This window comes from Neophocaena asiaeorientalis, unplaced genomic scaffold (assembly GCF_003031525.2).
Source record: "Neophocaena asiaeorientalis asiaeorientalis breed wild unplaced genomic scaffold, Neophocaena_asiaeorientalis_V1.1 scaffold243, whole genome shotgun sequence".
Lineage (NCBI taxonomy): Eukaryota > Metazoa > Chordata > Mammalia > Artiodactyla > Phocoenidae > Neophocaena > Neophocaena asiaeorientalis.
This window is the reverse complement of record NW_020173113.1, coordinates 29,458-49,687: the sequence shown is the minus strand read 5'-3', so window position 1 is coordinate 49,687 and position 20,230 is coordinate 29,458. Positions and strand designations below refer to the sequence as shown.

At 39.0% G+C, this 20,230-nt stretch overlaps 1 protein-coding gene and 1 non-coding gene across 5 annotated transcripts in view; both read left to right on the top strand.

The window, feature by feature from the left end:
* JADE3 (jade family PHD finger 3) overlaps positions 1-12,035 on the top strand; it is a 142,538-nt gene extending 130,503 nt beyond the window's left edge. For all 4 annotated transcript variants that reach the window (XM_024743542.1, XM_024743543.1, XM_024743544.1 and 1 more), the window contains 3 exons: positions 3,762-4,232; positions 5,712-5,829; positions 8,953-12,035. In XM_024743542.1, coding sequence (XP_024599310.1) covers positions 3,762-4,232; positions 5,712-5,829; positions 8,953-9,863 — 1,500 coding nt within the window. In that variant the 3' untranslated portion in view covers positions 9,864-12,035. The remainder of the gene's footprint in view (positions 1-3,761; positions 4,233-5,711; positions 5,830-8,952) is intronic.
* Positions 12,036-16,153: 4,118 nt separating this feature from the next.
* TRNAE-CUC (transfer RNA glutamic acid (anticodon CUC)) lies at positions 16,154-16,226 on the top strand. The gene has a single exon. It is a non-coding gene; the product is annotated as a tRNA-Glu (tRNA).
* Positions 16,227-20,230: the final 4,004 nt, after the last annotated feature.

The window sequence follows — 20,230 nt, the reverse complement described above, 5'->3', positions numbered from 1 at the left end:
GGGGCAGTTTTTTTTTTGTTGCGGGGGGGGGGGGTGACAAAATATTTCCTTAAAGAGGCAAGAAACAATTTAATTCCTAAATCAGTCTCTGGTGTTCTTTTTCAAAGGCTTTTATTCCAACCATCCTATCTGATCCAGTTCTCATCCCACAGAAACTCCAACTCCCCTTACAAATGTGAACATATAAGGATAGCATTTTCCCTCTAATGAAAGTATTTCAACAACTCATTTCTCTTCTATAATTTCTGAAGAATAGGTAGAAAATTATTTCTTTTTCCCCCTTTAAAAGTAAATAAACCATAGTGAGATACTACTTCATACCCACTAAGGTGGTAATAATTTTAAAAAGCAGGCAATAACAATTATTGGCAAGAAGGTGTAGAAATTAGAACTCTTATGCATCGCTGGTGGGAATGTAAAATGCACAGCCACTGTGGAAAACAGTTTGGCAATTCTTCCAAAAGTTAGACATAGAGTTACTGTATGTCTTAGTAATTCCACTTCTAAGTATATATCTACAAGTTAGAGGTCCCCAAGACCACTCTCGGGTTCAATAATTCACTAGAAGGACTCACAGAACTCAAAAAACCGTTATACTCATGGTCATAGTTTATTACAGTGAAAGAATACAGATTAAAATCAGCAAAGGGAAGAGGCACATAGGGCAGGGTCCAGGAGAGACCAGGCATGGAGCTTCCAGTTTCCTCTCTAAGTGGAATCTTGTGGACAGTGCTTATTTCTTTCAGCATTGGTGTATGATAATATACACAGAGTACTGCCAACCAGCAAAGCCACCTAAGTCTTGGTGTAGAGATTTTATTAGGAGTTGGTCATGTAGACGTGGCTGACCACCTGCATGGCTGGCCTTAGTCTCCAGTCCCTCCAGAGGTCAGGCTGATACCACATGGCTCAGAGCTTCCACCATAAATCACATTGTTAGCATAGACTATCTGACATGGCCCAAGGCCCCCAGGTAAATAAAGACACTCTTATCAGGCAGGACATTCCAAGCGTTTAGAGGTTACCTCTTAGGAGCTAGAGGCAGAGGGCCAAGCCTTTCTTTGGCAAGGTTAATCCTTTATTGCACATTACCAAAGAGAAATGAAAACATGTCTGCACAAAAACTTGTACACAAATATTCATAGCAGCATTATTTCATAATAGCTAAAAAGTAAAAATAGCCCAAATGTCCATCAGCTGAAGAATGGATAAACATATATGGTGTATCCAATGTAATGGAATATTATTTGGCCATATTTTAAAAAGAATGAAATTCTGATACATGGTACAACATGGATGAACCTTGAAAACGTGCTAAGTGAACGAAGCCAGATATAAACTGTCACATATGATTCCACTTATGTGAAATGTCCAGAATAGGCATTTCTATAGAGACACAAAGTAGATTAGTGGTTGCTTGGGGCTGGGATTGGGAACAGGGAGTGGCAAATAGGCATGAGATTTCTTTTGGGGGGTGATAAAAATGTACTGGAATTATGTAGTAGTGATGGTTGCACAACTCTGTTAATATGCTAAAAACATTGAAATGTATACTTAAAATTGGTGAGTTTTGTGGTATGTAAATTATATCTCAATAAAGCTGTTCTTTTAAAATGGGCATAATAAAACCTCCCCTATCACCTTAAGTGATTACAGTAGAAGTGAGATATATACAAAAGCATTTTGTTTAACAGAATGTGCCAAATATATGTTTTTGGAAAAAAAATTAAAAGTTATTTGGTTAGCATTTCTCCTTTACCACCAAGGTATATGGACTTCTAGCTATAAATATCATAGAATGACCTTTTTTTGAAACTAGATGGATTTTATGGCAGAGTTTCCTAAGGACATTCCATTTTTCATCTAAGTATCCAATTCTTATTCGTGTATTGTCTTTTTATTTTGAGTAATTTATATTTATGTCTCTACGTTCTCTAAATTTGACCTGAGAGAGGTGATCTGTTTTTAGCTTCCCATTAGTAGTAGTTTTATGTCACACACTCATCTCCTTGAATAGAAAACAATCCTTTTGCTTTCTCTTCCCATATTTTTGTCAGTTATTAGACAGCAGAAGAGCACTATGCCCAACACTTTTAATCTTTTGCTAAAGAGTGCCTTTTGCTACTTGTGTTTTAAATGACCAGCTAGTTTCTTATTCAAGGGATAACCAAAGGTACCCAGATAAAAGTATAGTTTGGGGCTCTCATCATCCTCATTTTCATGAGGCTTTTCAAATACATAGAATTTTTAAGAATACAAACTTCGATGTAATGTAACAGACTCTTCCAGTTGCTCTAAGTTGGGGTGGGCTGTTTTAGGAATATAGTAAGTGGCTAGAGTACCACTTAACTGAAAAGTGGAAGGAGTTGAGGGCAGGGAGCAGTGTAGGTAGAATATCAGGTACTTTACAGGAAGTACAAGCAATAATACATGTGAGGTTGGATAAGATGATCTTTGAATTGTTTTCCATCCCTGGAATTCTTTATCCTGTGAAATTAGATTAAATGGAATCTGCCCCCATTAAAGCTTTGATGGTTGCCAGCATTCTCTTAAGTGTTGAATTTCTCAGTCTATAAAGAGACCTATCAGGTTTTGCATTTTTTTAGTCTTTATTCATATACAAGGTCATCCTCTATGTTTAGTTATCAAAAACCCAACATATTGAGCAATCTGCCCTTCAGATGCAAGCTTCCAAAAGATTTGAGACTTGGCTTTAACCATGGGAATTCCCACTATATCTTTTGAAACAAATCCTCCATTGCTTTCCCTCCTTCCTTTGCATAAAAATATAAACACACACATGCATTTTAAATCTTTGGAAGGAAAACTGTAACATAACCATAACAAATGGTAATTGAGACTAACTGAAGCACAAGAGTCCAGCAATCATGGGCCAGGTTCTCTCTGCCTCCCTGTGAGTCCTCAGTGCATGCCACATAGTGATACTTAACAAATGTGTTGCATCTATGAATGGCAGAATATTATAAACTTAATTCCAGATTGTCTGTAACCATACTGTCCAACAGAACTTTCTATGATGTGATGGAAATCTGTGCTGTCCAGTATGGTTGAAATGTGGCCAGTGTGACTGAGGAATTGAATTTTTAATTGTATGTAATTTTAATAGCTGCTTGTGGTCAGTTGGCTACTCTGGCTACCATGTTGGACAGCACATCTCTATAAGACCAATTTCAAGAAGTTAGGTTACTTAGATATTGGAGTTCCTGTGGCCTTTTTTAGAACCAATAGCTGCTCTGGCAATAATATTGATTTTGTTTTTCTTTCGATTGTTCAGAAGCATTTCTTGAGTACTTCCTTGTTCAATAGTTGATGGTAATGCAAAGATGAATGACACAGCTTCTGTCATTAAGAGCCATGGCCAGGGATTTTACATTTATTATGCTATAGGTACAGTGTGAAAAGGACCATTGTAGAAGCATATAATAAAGTGATATTGGGGTCACAGAAAAAGTACAGCATGACTTTACAGGGGCCAAAGAAGAATTCCCGGAAAAACTTAATGCTTGAGCTAAAATTTAAAGGAGAGTTTGAAAAAAACATTTTTTTGCCTCTGTTTTTACTGTTTTCTATAAGAGCAGATTTCCTGGGTTACTTGTAAAGTGTCCATCATAGTCAGTTTAAGACCAACTTTCTCCGTCTTTTCTTTGCTTCCTATGAGCTCTCAGTTTAGGCCCAGGCGTATAGGGCTTCCCCTTTCCCCCCACAGCCCTGCTGCCTTAACACATCTTTTCTTCCCACAGTGCTCAGTAAAAAGCTGCATCACTGCCTTCCACGTCACCTGTGCCTTTGAGCACAGCCTAGAAATGAAGACCATCCTAGATGACGGGGATGAAGTAAAGTTCAAGTCATACTGCCTCAAGCACAGCCAAAACAGGCAGAAGCTCGGGGAGGCCGAGTACCCTCTACACAGGGCTTCAGAGCAGGGCCAGACCAAAAGCGAGAAGACCAGCGTGCGGGCACAGAAGCTCCGGGAGCTGGAGGAGGAGTTCTATTCCCTGGTCCGTGTGGAAGATGTGGCCGCAGAGCTGGGGCTGCCCACGCTAGCTGTGGACTTTATCTATAACTACTGGAAACTAAAGCGGAAAAGTAACTTCAATAAGCCATTATTTCCTCCCAAAGAGGATGAAGAAAATGGTCTGGTGCAGCCAAAAGAGGAGAGTATTCACACTCGCATGAGAATGTTTATGCACCTACGGCAAGACCTAGAGAGGGTAAGGTGACCAACTGTGACTAGTGTGTAGGTCTTGGTCTGCATAGAAATGGAGGCCCCACTTCCAGTTTTTAAAAGAACACAGCTCATTTACATTTATAATGTAAGCTTCTGTGTCCTTGCTTATCTTCTGATTTCATCATGGCCCCAAACACTGGGCTTAGTTGAAATTCTGGTAGACACATCAGAGAATGGAAGCGTCCTCACTTAGATGCTGTATGAACCTTAAATTTGAAATAAATTTTCATTTGGTTTACTTTTTATTCACTGTTGAACCTAAATTGGCTCAGCTATATTTTACTGACACACTTATGAGACTACAGGCTGAAGAAAGAATGAATTTTATTTAGGAAAGCACCAGATCAGAGTTTCTTAAACTCGGCACTATTGACATTTGGGGCTGGATAGTTCTTTGTTGTAGGGGAACACTGTAAGATGTTTAGCAGCATCCCTGGCTCTACTCACTGGATGCTAGTAGCAAACCGCCACATGCCCAGTTGTGAGAACCAAAAATGTTCCCAAATTACCAAATGCCCTCTGGGGGTCAAAATTGCCCCTGGTTGAGAGCCTCTGTGCCAGATAATTCAATTTAGCTATATATATATACATATATATATATAATCAGGTATCTACTAAATTAGGTACTGTAGGGGTTCAAAGATAAGTTAGGCCCTGTGTTTACCCTAGAGAATCTTATAATCAAGTATAATTATAGAGGTGGCTTGTTTTTTTCTCTGCTACCAGAATTTGGAGGGGAACTAATAGATTTGGTTCACTTTTTAAAATTTAACTCACACATATATAGCACTTACTATGTGGCACCACTGTTCTAAGCATTTTATGAATATTAACTCATATAATCCTAACATGCCTATGAAGAAGGTACAATTATTATCCCTATTTACAGATGAATAAACTGGGGCAACAGAAAGGTTGAGTAATTTGTCCAGATGAAGGAGCATGAGAGGGTGAGGATTTCACCCTTGTGGCTGTGGAGACTTGGCTGAGCTGAAAGTGTGAGCAAAAACACCACTTCCAGTCTTCCCAGCAGACCTTTATCCTGCTGATCCAGCACTCATTAGAAAACTTTACTGGATCCAGCATTGCCACCATTTACTCAGGGATCTAAAGGGAAAGCTAAAATGTTAAGTCATCATTCAGTTTTCCCAGCCTGGCTATGCAGATAAATATCAACCCCATGATACCACAGGGAGAGTAGACTTCAGAAGATGGCTTTGGAACATTTTGCTTGTGCTACTGATTGATACAGGAACCATGATCCCACGACTGACCATGCTATGTGACTTCCTGTGGAGTGGCTCTCGTTATACAGCTTTTAGGGTCTGTCTTCTCTCCTCACCTGCCCACCACCCCCAACCCCACCTGACTTTAGTTGTCTTAATTTTAGCTAAACAATTTCAAATGTCAGGTTTGTGTAACATGACAAAAATCTCTTATTTGCTGGGGGTTGGGCTTTCAGGTCCGAAACCTGTGCTACATGATAACCAGGCGAGAGAAGCTGAAACTGTCACAAACCAAAATACAGGAACAGATCTTCAGTTTGCAAGTCCAGCTTGCTAACCAGGAAATTGCTGCAGGTAACCTGTATAAATTTTATATCAATTGTTTAATTTAAAAATCTTTTAAATTCATTTCTTCTAGTCCAGCCCTGATATAACATGGCCCATTTCACTGTTGACTCATGAGGCAAGAAATCCTGGGGTGGGGTTGATGGAGTGGCAGGCCTAGGACAGATACCCTAGGTCCCAGACAGATATTTGAGGCTATTAGTTGGAGCCGTGAAATTATTCTAAACTCATTGGATTCATTTAGAAGTCAGTAGGATAAAAAAAAAAAGTCAGTAGGATAGGATCTAATCCTAGTTTCCAGAAAACATTTAATTCCAGGGTTACTTAACTTAATCTGTCTGTTATGACAGATCCTTAGCCAGAAGTTAGGAGATCTGGGCTCTTGTCTCTTCATTTATTCACTGATATTTTTTGAGCACCTCCTATGGACTAAGAGCTGAGCTATAAGACAGAGCAGTCAGCAAGACAGAATTCCTTCAGAGAATTCTGCCCACTTGGTGAGAGAAACAAGTGATCATAATTACAGTGCTCTAAGCATGGGAGCTTGGCTGGAATAATGACAGTCGTATTCAGAGACATTTGTAACCTCCCTGTGCCTCATTTAACACAGAGGTCAGTGGCAGAGCCTGGGCAACCAGGGGTCACTGGGCAGGGTGTGCAGAAGCCAGCTTCTGCCAAGGGCCAGCTATAGAGCAAGAGAGGCACCCAGAAATAAGGTGTCAGGTAGGTATCAAAGGCTCGTGGTCAGTTGTGAGTATCACAGGTCACAGCAAAATGGTGTAGCAGGAGACAGCAGGGCTGCTCAGCCACAAGAGCACCATGATGGACAAGACAAGAAGAACCAAAGGACAGCAGGAAGAGCCTCCATGGTGCCAAGGAAATTGGCCCCTAGACCATGTGGCTTCTGATTAGTGGGACCCAGCCCCATAACTGCTTGTGGCAGCAACAGGTGGCAGGCCCTGGTAGAGATGGGGGCTATGAGTGTTCAGTATGGACCCTTAGGGAACAAATGCTGCCCGTTGGGATTTTTTTTTTACTTTCTGAGAAATAATAGTTCATTATTAGTGTATAAAAATGCAACAGATTTGTGTATATTAATCTTGTATCCTGCAGCTTTACTGGATTTTTTAATTCTAATAGTTTTTGGGTGAAGACTTTAGGGTTTTCTATATAAAGAATTATGTCATCTGCAAATAGTGACAGTTTTATCTCTTCCATTCTAATTTGGATGCTTTTTATTTCTTTTTCTTGTCTGATTGCTGTGGCTAGGACTTCCAGTACTATGATAAATAGAAGTGGTGAGATTGGGCATCCTTGTCTTTTTCCTGAAATTAGAGGAAAGGCTTTCAGCTTTTCACCATTGAGTATGATGTTGGCTGTGGGTTTGGCATAAATGGTCTTCATTATGTTGAGCTATGTTCCCTCTGTACCAACTTTGATGAGAGTTTTTATCATGAATGGATGTTGAATTTTGTCAAATGCTTTTTCTGCATATATTGAGATGATCATGTGCTTTCTATCCTTCCTTTTGTTAATATGATGTATCATATTGATTGATTTGCAAATGTTGAGCCATCCTTATGTCCCTGGAATAAATCCAACTTTATCATGGTGTATGATCCTTTTTATATGTGGTTGGATTCAGTTTGCTAATATTTTGTTGAGGATTTTTGCATCTGTATTCATCAAAGGTATTGGCATGTAATTTTCTTTTTCTGTAGTGTCTTTGGTTTTGGTATCAGGGTAGTGGTGGCCTCGCAGAATGAATTTGGGAATGTTCCATCCTCTTCGATTATTTGGACTAGTTTGAGAAAGATAGGTCTCAGTTCTTCTTTATATGTTTGGTAGAATTCCCCTGTGAAGCCGTCTGGTCCAAGACTTTTGTTTGCTGGGAGTTTGTTTAAATTATAAATTCAATTTCACTACTAGTGATCAGTCTGTTCAAATTGTCTGTTTCTTCTCAATTCAATCTTGGCAGGTTGTGTGTTTCTTGAAATTTGTCCATTTCTTCTAGGTTGTCCAATTTGTTGGCATGTAACCATTCATAGTATTCTCTTATGATTTTTTTGTATCTCTGTAGTATCTGTTGTTATTTCTTCTCTTTCCTTTCCTATTTTGTTTATTTGGGTCCTTTCTCTTTTCTTCTTGGTGAGTCTGGCTAAAGGTTTATTAATTTTATCTTTTCAAAAAAACATCTCTTGGTTTCACTGATCTTTTCTATTGGGTTTTTTTAATCTCTATTTTATTTATTTCTTCTCTGATCTTTATTCCCTTCCTTCTGCTGACTTTGGGCTTTGTTTATTCTTTTTCTAATACCTTCATGTGGTAGGTTAGGTTGTTTACTTGAGACTTTTTCTTGTTTCTTGAGGAAAGCCTGTATCACTCTAAACTTCCCTCTTAGAGCTGCTTTTGTTGCATCCCATAGATTTTGGAAAGTTGTGTTTGCATTTTCATTTGTCTCAAGGTATTTTCTGATCTCTTTGATTTCATCATTGACCCATTGGTTTTTTTAGTAGCATGTTGTTTAGTCTCTACGTGTTTATTTTCACTTTTTTCTTTCTATAATTGATTTCTCATTTCATACCATTGTGGTTGGAAAAAATGTTTGATATAATTTCTCTCCTCTTAAATTTGTTAAGACTTGTTTTGTGGCTTAGCATGTGATCTATCCTGGAGAACATCCCATGTGCACTTGAAAAGAATGTGTATTCTGCTGGTTTTGGATGTAATACCCTATAGATATCTATTAAGTCCAACTGGTCTATTGTGTCATTTAAGACCACTGTTGCCTATTGACTTTCTACCTGGGTGATCTGTCCATTAATGTAAGTAGGGTTACAGTCTCCTACTATTATTGTATTATTGTCAATTTGTCTCTTTATATCTTTTAGTATTTGCTTTATATAGTTAGTTGCTCCTGTATTGGGTACATATGTGTTAATGAATGTAATACCCTCCTCTTGTATTGCTCCCTTTATCATTATATAACGCCCTTCTTTGTCTTTGTTATAGCCTTTGTTTTAAAGTATGCTTTGTCTGATTATGAGTATTGCTGCCCCCACTTTCTTGTTATGTCCATTTGCATGAAAATGTACTCTGTCATTTAAAATGAATCTTTCTTTTTCATCTTAGGACTTCCTTTGACAAATGCACTAGAAAATTCATTGTTTTACCCACCACCAAGAATTACCTTAAAGTTAAAAATGCCCAAATCAGCCCCAGAAGACTGCAGAAACAGCTCCACAGAGCCTGATCATGGACCTATCTCTCCTGACGGCAGCTCCCCTGTTTGCAATATGAGGAGCATGCAGGTGGCTCAGGAATCACTAGAAATGAGAATGAAGTCATACCCAAGGTATCCACTAGAGAGCAAGAATAACTGTTTGCCGGCCAGTCTCAGCCATGCTAGGAGTGAAGCAAAGGATCCCAGTCCTGCTTGGATAACTCCATCTCCAGAGTTCTATCATGGGCAGTCTCTGGGAAAGCCTCTGGTCCTTCAGGCTGCCCTGCATGGACAGTCTTCCATTGGGAATGGGAAAAGTCAGCCTAACTCCAAGTTTGCCAAATCCAATGGCCTGGAGGGCAGCTGGTCTGGGGATGCCACCCAAAAAGACAGCTCAAGTGAGATGTTCTGTGACCAGGAGCCCATGCTCAGCTCCCACTTGGGCAGTCAGGGCAGCTTTAGAAAATCTACCATGGAACACTTCAGCAGGTCCTTTAAGGAGGCCACCAACAGGTGGGTGAGGACCACAGAGGACCTCCCGTGCTATGTGAAGCCAACAAAGAATACTAACCCCAAGGAGCAGCTCTGGGGCAGGCAGTTTGTCAGGCGGTCTGCAGGGAGAGCTCCATATCAGGAAAATGATGGGTATTGCCCAGATTTGGAGCTGAGTGATTCAGAAGCAGAAAGTGATGGGAATAAAGAGAAAGTTAGGGTAAAGAGAGATAGCTTAGACAGGGAAAATCCTCCCCATGACTCCAGACGGGATTGCCATGGTAAAAGCAAGACATATCCCCTTTCCCACAGTTCAATGCATAGGTGATTAGAAATTCCAAGAAAAACTCCATCTTTGCCTTTGCCTCATATATTGGGGAAAACCCATACACCAAAAGGATTCTAGTATATGTTAGGAGGAATTGTAGTGAAAAGGATAAAATTTTTCCACAGTAAATTGGCTTGCAGTTTTTGAACCAGTTTCAAGTCCAATTTTCACGAGCACATCATAGAAATTACATATTGTCCAAAAGTCTAGGCGTTTGTTTTGTTTTGTTTTGTTGCCAGAGGCTAGTGAGAACAGCTGGGACCAGAGTATTTGCTCAGTAAATACTTTGGGGCAGCTTTCCAATTATATTAACACATATGTATTAAGAGTCCTTGCATTGTCCTTGATTTGCAGGAGACCATGATTATCAGACACTAAAACTACTTATCTTTTGAAGCTACAGCATGTGACTTCCAGAGCTCCTGTCTGTAAGAAGTTTCCACTGGTACCTGGAAACCCTCTTTAGGGAGAGACCAGGGACCAATATCTCAGATACTGTCAAACTCACTACTCTCTTCCTTTGCTCTGAACAAGGTTGAGTTCCTTTCACAGTATCTTAACTTACCAAGTCAATACACCTAATGCTTATAAGTGTCCAGTGCCTGTTCCTAGACTTGCTTGTTGGGGACGCACTTGTAACTATTTCACCCAGCTAACAAGCGTAAAAGGCTAACTTGTGGATAGTGTTTACAAAAGTACTACTTCCAAGGAAAATGCTCTGATCCTCTCAGTTTAGGCATTTGTGAAGGATCCCAGAGCCTTTCCCAAAGTGAGAACATTTCTGGAGGGTTTGTATCAGGTCAGGGTTTTTGTGTTATTGTTTTCAAATAAGTTTGACTTAAATAAGTTTGGCTGACAGTTTTTGTATACCTGCTTTAATGTTTATAAAATTTTTATTGAGGTATAATTAAGATATAGTAAAATGCAGAGAGGTTAAGTATTCTTACCTGCTTTAATTTTGAAACAGATTTTTATTGTCAAACAGAATTTGAAAGCATGTGTTTAACACATGGATATAATTTAGCTTTGTACCAACTTTGAATCCAAGGCAATTTCCCAAACAAAAGGGCTGGAGCTGTTTTTCAGAAGTTACTCATACTCTGTTCCCAAACTATCAGCCTTTATTAATTTCTGGGAGGAAGAGAATAATTACATTAGTGGGAGATAAAACATACCTGCTTCGTGTTTAAAGAAGAGGAAAATGTTACAGTTTTTAAAGTGTGAAGCCAACTATAATTCTCTGCTCTCTTTTCTTCTTAGCCTTAAATTAATATTCTCTTTCTTCTAGTTTGGGAACATGTAGTGAGACTTTTCAGACAAAAGAGGCCATTTTAGATATTTTAAGTTGCTTCCTGGTGAAACAGCCCAGCTGCAGTAAAGGCAGGGGCCCCTCTTCTCTCCGTCAATATGGGAAGCTCAGCAGTTTTCCTCTCCCCCACTTTTGTTCCTGTAGCCTGTAGCTTTGTTAATGAATTCCTTTGCTTTTATTTCTTCCTCCTTTTCTGAAAACTTCTGTATTTTGCCTCTCCTTTGGCTACACCTTCAAAATGTTTCTTTTGTGCCTGTGTACATGTGTGAACATGCCATAGCATGTGTAATAGGTGTCCTATGCTTTGTTTGAATGGAAAAAGCTATGGATTATCCAAATGAGGAACAGTAGTTCTCCTATTTATGCACTAGGTTTCTGTGCTTTTTCTTTGCATTCTCCTGGGTTCGATATTAATTTGATACCTTCATGGTAATAAAATTGTAGTGGATCTATGTTATAAACTCCTTCTGTTAGAGGCCAGTGCAGTAGCCTATGTCCTTTCATGCCTTTCAATTCTGAGTGAGGAAGAAAAGCAAACATTGAAAAAGTGCTTCAGCCAAATTCCATATGTAATGCCATTGGGAGAGTATTGACTAAAATAATTTCAGTCAGGGAAATATAGTTGTAATATTTTTACAGGATTTTCCTAGGTAAATGAAGGAGCCTTCAGTTGTGTACATTTCAATTGCCCCCAAATGTATTTGCTACATTTTGCTGTTGTTTGAAGTATTACCTCTTAATCTTCTTTGTTAAATTTTTTTTCGTTTTGTCTTATATAGTCCAGTTTTCAAAGATAAACTCGGTCTTTTTTCAAATGTCACCTTTTTACTGATACTTTTTCATTAAATTATGAAAACTGTTAACTACTGTCGGTGTGGTAATTTTTTATTTTGGCGTATAGGTTTTAGAAAAGCTTACATATGTTTCTTCTATATTTAAAAAAAATCTTATTCATTAAGCACAACAGATGGTAAGGGGAAAGGAAGGAGGAATTGAATGTTTAGAAGCACAAATTTGTGATTCATGTCAATACCAGGGAACAAAGAGAACTCGGAAATTGGACTCTACCTGCAAATCATGATTTCATCAGGCCGATAAGACGGAACCTTAGGATCAACATAAATCACTAGGGGAATGGAGGCTGTCTAAAGTCACAAAGTTCAGAAGGCTTAGATCAGGCCTCACTTAAATGTACATTCTTTACAATATTCATTCTATTTTGGAGTCACGTGAGAATATTAAGATTATAGGGGTTATGTAGTGTCATGGAGGGATTTTTGAAAGCATTTATAAACATTTTCATTATGTTTGAGAAATTTGCTGAAGGTCATTGGGTAAATCATTAGTGAAGATAGTTAAAAGATAAGGTTGTTTCTCTCCCCCATCTTCTCTCCCTCCTCCTTCTCCCCTTCTTCCCCTGCATTCTCCCTCCACCACCACCTCCTCTCTCTCCTTCATAGATAACTGTTTTGATTCAGTAAATTTCTAGGTAAAATGTTGGAGTACTAAAACTACAAATACCACTCTGTTATAGCCAACAGAAGCTTTGGATGTATTCTAATGTCTATATCTCTAATAAGAGGTGAACCTTTGTTTTCATGTTGAAGAAACTTTTAAATTCATAGAATAAACTAGAGGATGCACAGTCCCAGGGCTTTTTCCCTCCAGGACTTTACAATCCTCAGCATGCTTGCTGACCCTTAAGAATGGAGGAAAAATACATGATAGGATTAAAACCTTATTCACCACTGAATAACCTTCATGGGAGATTTTCAAAAATGTATCTTATTTATAACACATGTTTATTAGATTTTCACAACCTTAATTCACCTGTTTTCAAGTTTTATGGAAAGCAGCAATTACATATTGATTTTTAAAAATAATAAATAAAGGCCTACCCTGAGGCTGTCTCTCCTACACATATGGAGCTCTGTAATACTCAGTTCATCATTGTTGAAGGAGGCTTCTGTGAATTCAGTTAATTTTACTTCATGGATTGGAGCAGATTGCATGACCTGAAACCATGAGGATAGTTGTCTTTGAAATGAGCCGAGATGATGGGGGTGGTCACGCCCCAGATTGGTGCTTCCTGCCCTGTCCGGTCACTGATGAGTTCTTTGACCTGATGCTCCCTAAATATATTAATCATCTTGACAAACTCTCAGAGCATCCATCATTTCTCATCTTGTTAAAGTGGGTTTGGGTGTGAGCGTTCCAACCTCACAGCCTGGACACCCCCAAGCATTAATTTCTCTTCCCCTGACTACTTCTCCCACCCCACCTTCTTAGTTTCCTTTATTTTTACCGATTGTCAGGTTATAAACAAACTAGAAAGATGGAATTGGGCTGATTAAGCTGTACTTACTACAGCAAGTTTCTCCTCAGCTTCTCCCTGAAGAAAACAACCTGAGAGGGGGTTTACTCATGAGTTCTGTACTGCTCCATTCTTGCCATCCTGAACAGAAGATTGGACTAGTCATCTGACACAAAGGCAAACAGTTTAGAAGCTCACATCCAAAGAGCAAGATAATTCACATAAACCTAGACTGGACAGGCCTCGCGATGGAGCTAGGACCTGGTGAACTTGCCTTCTCCATAGCTAGTCTAACCTGTAACTGAGTGTAGTTGGCTAAATAATGGCCCCCCAAAGATGTCCACATTCTAATCCCTGGAACCTGTGAATATGTTACATTGCATGATAAAAAGGACTTTGCAGATGTGACTAAGGTTAAGGACCTGAGATACGGAAATTATCCTTGGTTATCCAGGTGAGCCCAACCAGTATAATCACAAGGGTACTTTAAAGAGGGAGGCAGGGGGATCAGCGTCAGTAGCAGTAGGAGTTGTGATAATGGAAGCAACAGGTTGGAGTGATGCTAAGAAGGGCCGTGAGCCAAGGAATGCAGGTGACCTCTAAAAACTGAAAAAGGCAAGGAAATGAATTCTCCCCTGAAGTCTCCAGAAGGAACCCAGCCCTGTCTACACCATGACTTCTGACTTCCAGAACTATAAGAGAACAAATTTATGGTGTTTTAAGCCACTAAATTTGTGGTAATTTGTTATAGCAGAAATAGGAAGCCAATACACTAGGCATAGAGCAAGTGTTCCTTATCCTTTCAGGGGCACATTCCTCCTCCTCAAAGGGCCCACCTGGGCTGCAGCTGACCACTCTAGGTTGGTCCTGTGCTTTCTATCTTAGTTGAAACACTTTCTGGAAATGGAAAAATACGTGTTTTTTTCAATCAATAAGATCCTTCCCTATACAAATTAGTTTTCTATTTCCTCCCTCCCACCCACTTTTTCCAAGGTAGCCTTTGGTACGTCTCAGGTAGCCTTGGGTAATCTTCCATGGCTTGCTTGATCCAGTGTGCCTGGATCTGGCACTGCCTAAGGACTTGCCATAGGTTTGGATGTCCCTGTTGTCTGAAAAACTGTCCTCGGGAAGTGGAAATAATTCACTGAGTGTAACTCTGGGGAGCGGGGGGAGAGGTGATAGAAGGTAGGTGGGGCTCATTATGAGGAATGATGCTCTAATTATCAGAGCCTCCTACAAAGAAATGGGTAGCTTGGAGAGTTAGAGAGTTCTTGAAGATCCCAGGGACCTGAACAGAGCTTGGGGATTAAAGAATGCAACTCTATGCTGCCTATAAGAAACACACTTTTAAGTATAAAGACACAAGTTAAAAGTAAGAGGATGGAGAAAGATACCGTGTTCACACTAACCAAAAGGAAGCTGGAGTGGCTATATTAGTATCACATGAGAGCAAATTCATCAAGAGGACATAAAAACCCTAAATGTTTATGCACCTAATAACATAACTTCAAAATACACTAAGGAAAAACTAGTAGAACTTCAAGGAGAAACAGACAAACCTGCAATTACAGTTTATGTCTAATTAGTAGCACAAGTACATAGAAAATCAGGATATAGAAGATTTGAACAAAACTATCAACCACCTAGATTTAATTGACATTTACCACTCCACCCCACAGCAGCAAAATATACATCTTTTTCAAATGCAAATGGAACATTAACCAAGTTAGACCATATTCTGGGCCATTGAACAAGTCTTAATAAATTTAAAAGGATTCAAAAACAAAGAACATTCTCTGACCACAATGGAATAAAATTAGAAATCAATAACAGAAACATCTCTGGAAAATGTGATTACTGGAAACTAAACACACCTCTAAATAACACATGAGTCCAAGAAGAACTGAAAAAGGAAATAGAAAGTATTTTGAACTGAATGAAAAAGAAAAAATACAATTTGTGGGATGGTGCTAAAGCGGTGCCTTGGGGAAATTCTATAGCACCAAATGCTTATATTAGAAAAGAAGGGTCTCAAATCAGTGGCCTCACCTTCCACCTTAAGAAATTCTAAAAAGAAAAGGAAATGAAATCCAAAGTAGAAGAAAGGAAATAATAAAGATCAGAGCTGAAGTCAGTGAACTAAGAAGGAAAATCAGTAGAGAAAATCATTGAAACCAAAAGCTGGATCTTTGAGAAGTGATAAACCTCTAGTGAAACTGATCAGGAAAAAAAAAAAAGGCAAATTATCAACATTAGAAATGAGAGAAATGACGTTGCTACAGATTCTACAGATATTAAAAGACTAATAAAGGAATATTATGAACAACCTTATGCCAGTAAACTCAACAACAAAGACAAAATGGATACATTCCCTCAAAGACACAAACTACTAAAGCACATTCAAAAATAAATAGATAACCTGAAAAGCCCTTTATTACTAAGTAAATTGAATTTGCAGTTAAAAACTTTCTTATGAGGAAAACTCCAGGCCCAAAGGATCTTGCTGGTAAATTCTAACAAACATTTAAGGAGCAAATAATATCAATCCTACACAACTCTTCCCAAAAAATTGAACCGGAGAGAATAGTTCTCAACTCATTCTATGAGGTCAGCATTAACCTAATATAAAAACCAGACACAGACATAAGAAAACTACAGATCGGGAGTTCCCTGGTGGTCCAGTAGTTAGGACTCGGCACTCTCACTGCCGTGGCCCCGGGTTCAATCCCTGGTCAGGGATCTAAGATCCTGCAAGCAGTGTTGGCAGCACGGCACCCCTCCCAAAAAAATACAGGTCAATATCCTTTATTTAAAGCAAATGCAGGCTTCCCTGGTGGCACAGTGGTTAATAATCCGCCTGCCAATGCAGGAGACACGGGTTCAAGCCCTGGTCCTGGAAGATCCCACAGGCCGCGGAGCAACTAAGCCCGTGTGCCACAACTACTGAGCCTGCACTCTAGAGCCTGTGAGCCACAACTACTGAAGCCCCTGCACCTAGAGCCCATGCTCCGCAACAAGAGAAGCCACTGCAATGAGAAGCCCGTGCACCACAACAAAGAGTAGCTCTTGCTCGCCGCAACTAGAGAAAGCCCGCACACAGCAACGAAGACCCAACGCAGCCAAAAATAAATAAATAAATAAATTTATAAAAATAAATAAAGTAAATGCAAAAAAGTTCTTAAGGGGCTTCCCTGGTGGCACAGTGGTTGAGAGTCCACCTGCCGATGCAGGGTACACGGGTTTGTGCCCTGGTCAGGGAAGATCCCACATGCCACGGAGCGGCTAGGCCCGTGAGCCATGGCCGCTGAGCCTGCATGTCCGGAGCCTGTGCTCCGCAACGGGAGAGGCCACAACAGTGAGAGGCCCGCGTACCGTAAAAAAAAAAAAAAAAAGTTCTTAAAACTGTAGCGAATTGAACTCCAACAATATATGAAAAGGATAATACATCATGACTATTTCGGTCCACTTGGGCTGCTATAACAAAAAACTATAGGCTGGGTGGCTTAAACAACAGGAATTTATTTCTCACAGTCTGGAAGCTGGAAAGTTTATGATCAAGTTGCTGTCAGATCCATGTCTGGTGAGGGCCCACTTCCTGGCTTGTAGACAACTGCCTTCTCACTGTGTGCTCACATGGCCTTTCCTTGGTGCCTACTCTCATGGAGAGAGAGAGAAATCTTCCTCTTAAAAGGGCACTAATCCCATCATGAGGTTCCCACCCTCCTGGCCTAATCTAAACCTAATTATCTCCCAAAGACCCCACCTCCAAATACCAAATCATTGTGGGCTAGGGCTTCAATATATGAATTTGGGGGCACACAAACATTTCAGTCTATAACAACCAAGTGAGGTTTATTCCAGAAATGCAAGTTTGAGTGAACATTCAAAAAATAATCAGTGTAATTTGCTATATCTCAACGATACATAAAAAGCATCTGACAAACTCCAATATTCACTCCTGATAATAATGCTTAGCAAATGAAGAATAGAAGGGAACTTTCTGAACCTGATAAAGGACATCTATGAAAAACCTACAGCTAACATCATAATAGTGAAAGACAATGTTTTCCCCCTAAGATCAGGAATAAGACAAGAGTATCTGAACTCACTACTTCTCTTCAACACTATACTGGAATTTCTAGTCAGTGCAGTAAAGCAAGAAAAATAAATGAAAGGCATCCTTACTAGAAAAGAATAAATATTTGTTTATTTTCAGATGACATGATTATCTATGTAGAAAATCAGATGGAATCGACAAAAAAAAGCTACCAGAATTAGTAAGGAAGTCTAGCAAGGCTGCAGGATAAAAGGTCAACTTACAAAAACCTATTATATTTATATACTAGTAAGGAACAATCAGAAGTTGACATTTTAAAAATAATACCATTTATGACAGCACCAAAAATGTGAAATTCTTATGTATAAATCTGACAAAAGATGTGAAAGACCTTTACAATGACATCCATAAAACATTACTGAGAAAAATAGGAGACCTAAATAAATGGAGAAAGACACCATGTTCATGGATCAGCAGGCTCAATATTATCAAGATTTCAATTATCCCCAAGTTGGTCTATAGATTCAATGCAATTCCAATCAAAATCACACCTGGGTTTTTTTTTGGGGGGGTGAATTAATAAACTGATTTTAAAATTCATATGAAAGTGCAAGGGACCTAGGATAGGCAAAACTGCTTAGAACAAAAAGAATGAAGTTAGAGGACTGACACTACCTGATTTCATGACTTATTATAAAGCTACAATAATCAAAACAATGTGGTATTGGGGTAAAGATAGAGATATAGCTCAGTGGAACAGAATGAATTCAGAAGTAGACTCATATATGTGGGCAACTGATTTTCAACAAAGGTACAGAGCAATTTAGTGAAAAGAGGAGTGTCTTCAACAATCCTCTTCCCAAAAAGCATGCTGGAAAAATTGGATACCCATATGTAAAAAGTAAAACATCTCCTATCAATACCTCACACCATATATAAAATTAATTTCAGAATGGATCAAAGAACTAAATCTAAAACTATAAAACTTCTAGACAAAAACAAAGAAGAAAACCTTTAGGATCTTGGTTAGGTAAAAACTTCTTAGATATGACACCAAAAGCACTTTCCTTAAAAGAACATACTGGTATATTGGACTTCATCAAAATTAAAACTTCTTTTTGAAAGACACTGTTGCTAGGATGAAAAAAGAAGTCAGACTGGGAGAAAAGGTTTGCAAAATCATTTATCTGATAAAGGAGTGGTATCCAGAATGTGTCAAGAATCCTCACAACTTAATAACAAGAAAATAACCTAATTAAAAAATGAGCAGACCATCTCAACAGGCACTTTGGTGAAGACAATGAATGGCAAATGCTCACATGAAAAGATGCTCAACCCCATTAGTCATTAGGGAAATGCAAATTAAAACCACAGTGAGATACTGTTACACCCCTATTAGAATGGCTAAAATTTAAAAGACTCACCATACCACGTGAACTGGAACTCTCATAAGTGGGTGGTGGGAATGTAAAATGGCACAGCCGCTTTGAAAAACAGTTTGGAAGCTTCTTACAAAGTTAAACATACACCTACCATAAGATTCAGCCATTCTGCTCCTAAATATTTACTGGAGAGAAATGAAAGCAAATGTTCATATAAAGATTAGTACACAAATGTTCATAGTAGCTTTGTTTGTGATTGCTGAAACTAGAAACAACTCAAATGTCCAACAACACTTAAATGGATAAACAAGTTTTGCTATTTACATGCAGTGAAATACCTCTTAGTAATAAGCAGCCGCATAGCACAGGGAGATCAGCTCGGTGCTTTGTGTCCACCTAGAGGGGTGGGATAGGGAGGGTGGGAGGGAGACGCAAGAGGGAAGATCTATGGGGATATATGTATATGTATAGCTGATTCACTTTGTTATAAAGCAGAAACTAACACACCACTGTAATAAAGATTAGTACACAAATGTTCATAGTAGCTTTGTTTGTGATTGCTGAAACTAGAAACAACTCAAATGTCCAACAACACTTAAATGGATAAACAAGTTTTGCTATTTACATGCAGTGAAATACCTCTTAGTAATAAGCAGCCGCATAGCACAGGGAGATCAGCTCGGTGCTTTGTGTCCACCTAGAGGGGTGGGATAGGGAGGGTGGGAGGGAGACGCAAGAGGGAAGATCTATGGGGATATATGTATATGTATAGCTGATTCACTTTGTTATAAAGCAGAAACTAACACACCACTGTAAAGCAATTATACTCCAATAAAGATGTTTAAAAAAATGGAATGAACTACACACAGCAGGATAGATATTTTGATTCTCAAAATAATTATGCTCAGTGAAAGGGGCCAGACAAAACAGAAAACGTACTGTATAATTCCATGTATATAAAAATCTAGAAAATGAAAACTAATCTAGAGTAACAGTGGATCAGTGGTTGCCTGGGAGTTAGGAGCACAGAGGGGCAGGACTGAGAGATAATAAAGGGGCCAGAAGAAACTTTTGAGAGTGATGGATATATTCATTATCTTGATGATGGTAATGGATTCAGGCATATGTGTATGTGTCAAAACTAACCAAAGTATACTCTTTGTATATGTCAGTTTATTGTATGTCTCTTATACATCAATAAAGCTATTAAAATAAAACCTTAAAAAGACTTCTTCAATTATGTCTCTGTGTCCCTAGGAACTCTGTTTCATTAGCCTGCAAACAGGAAGTTTTATTCAGCTTCTG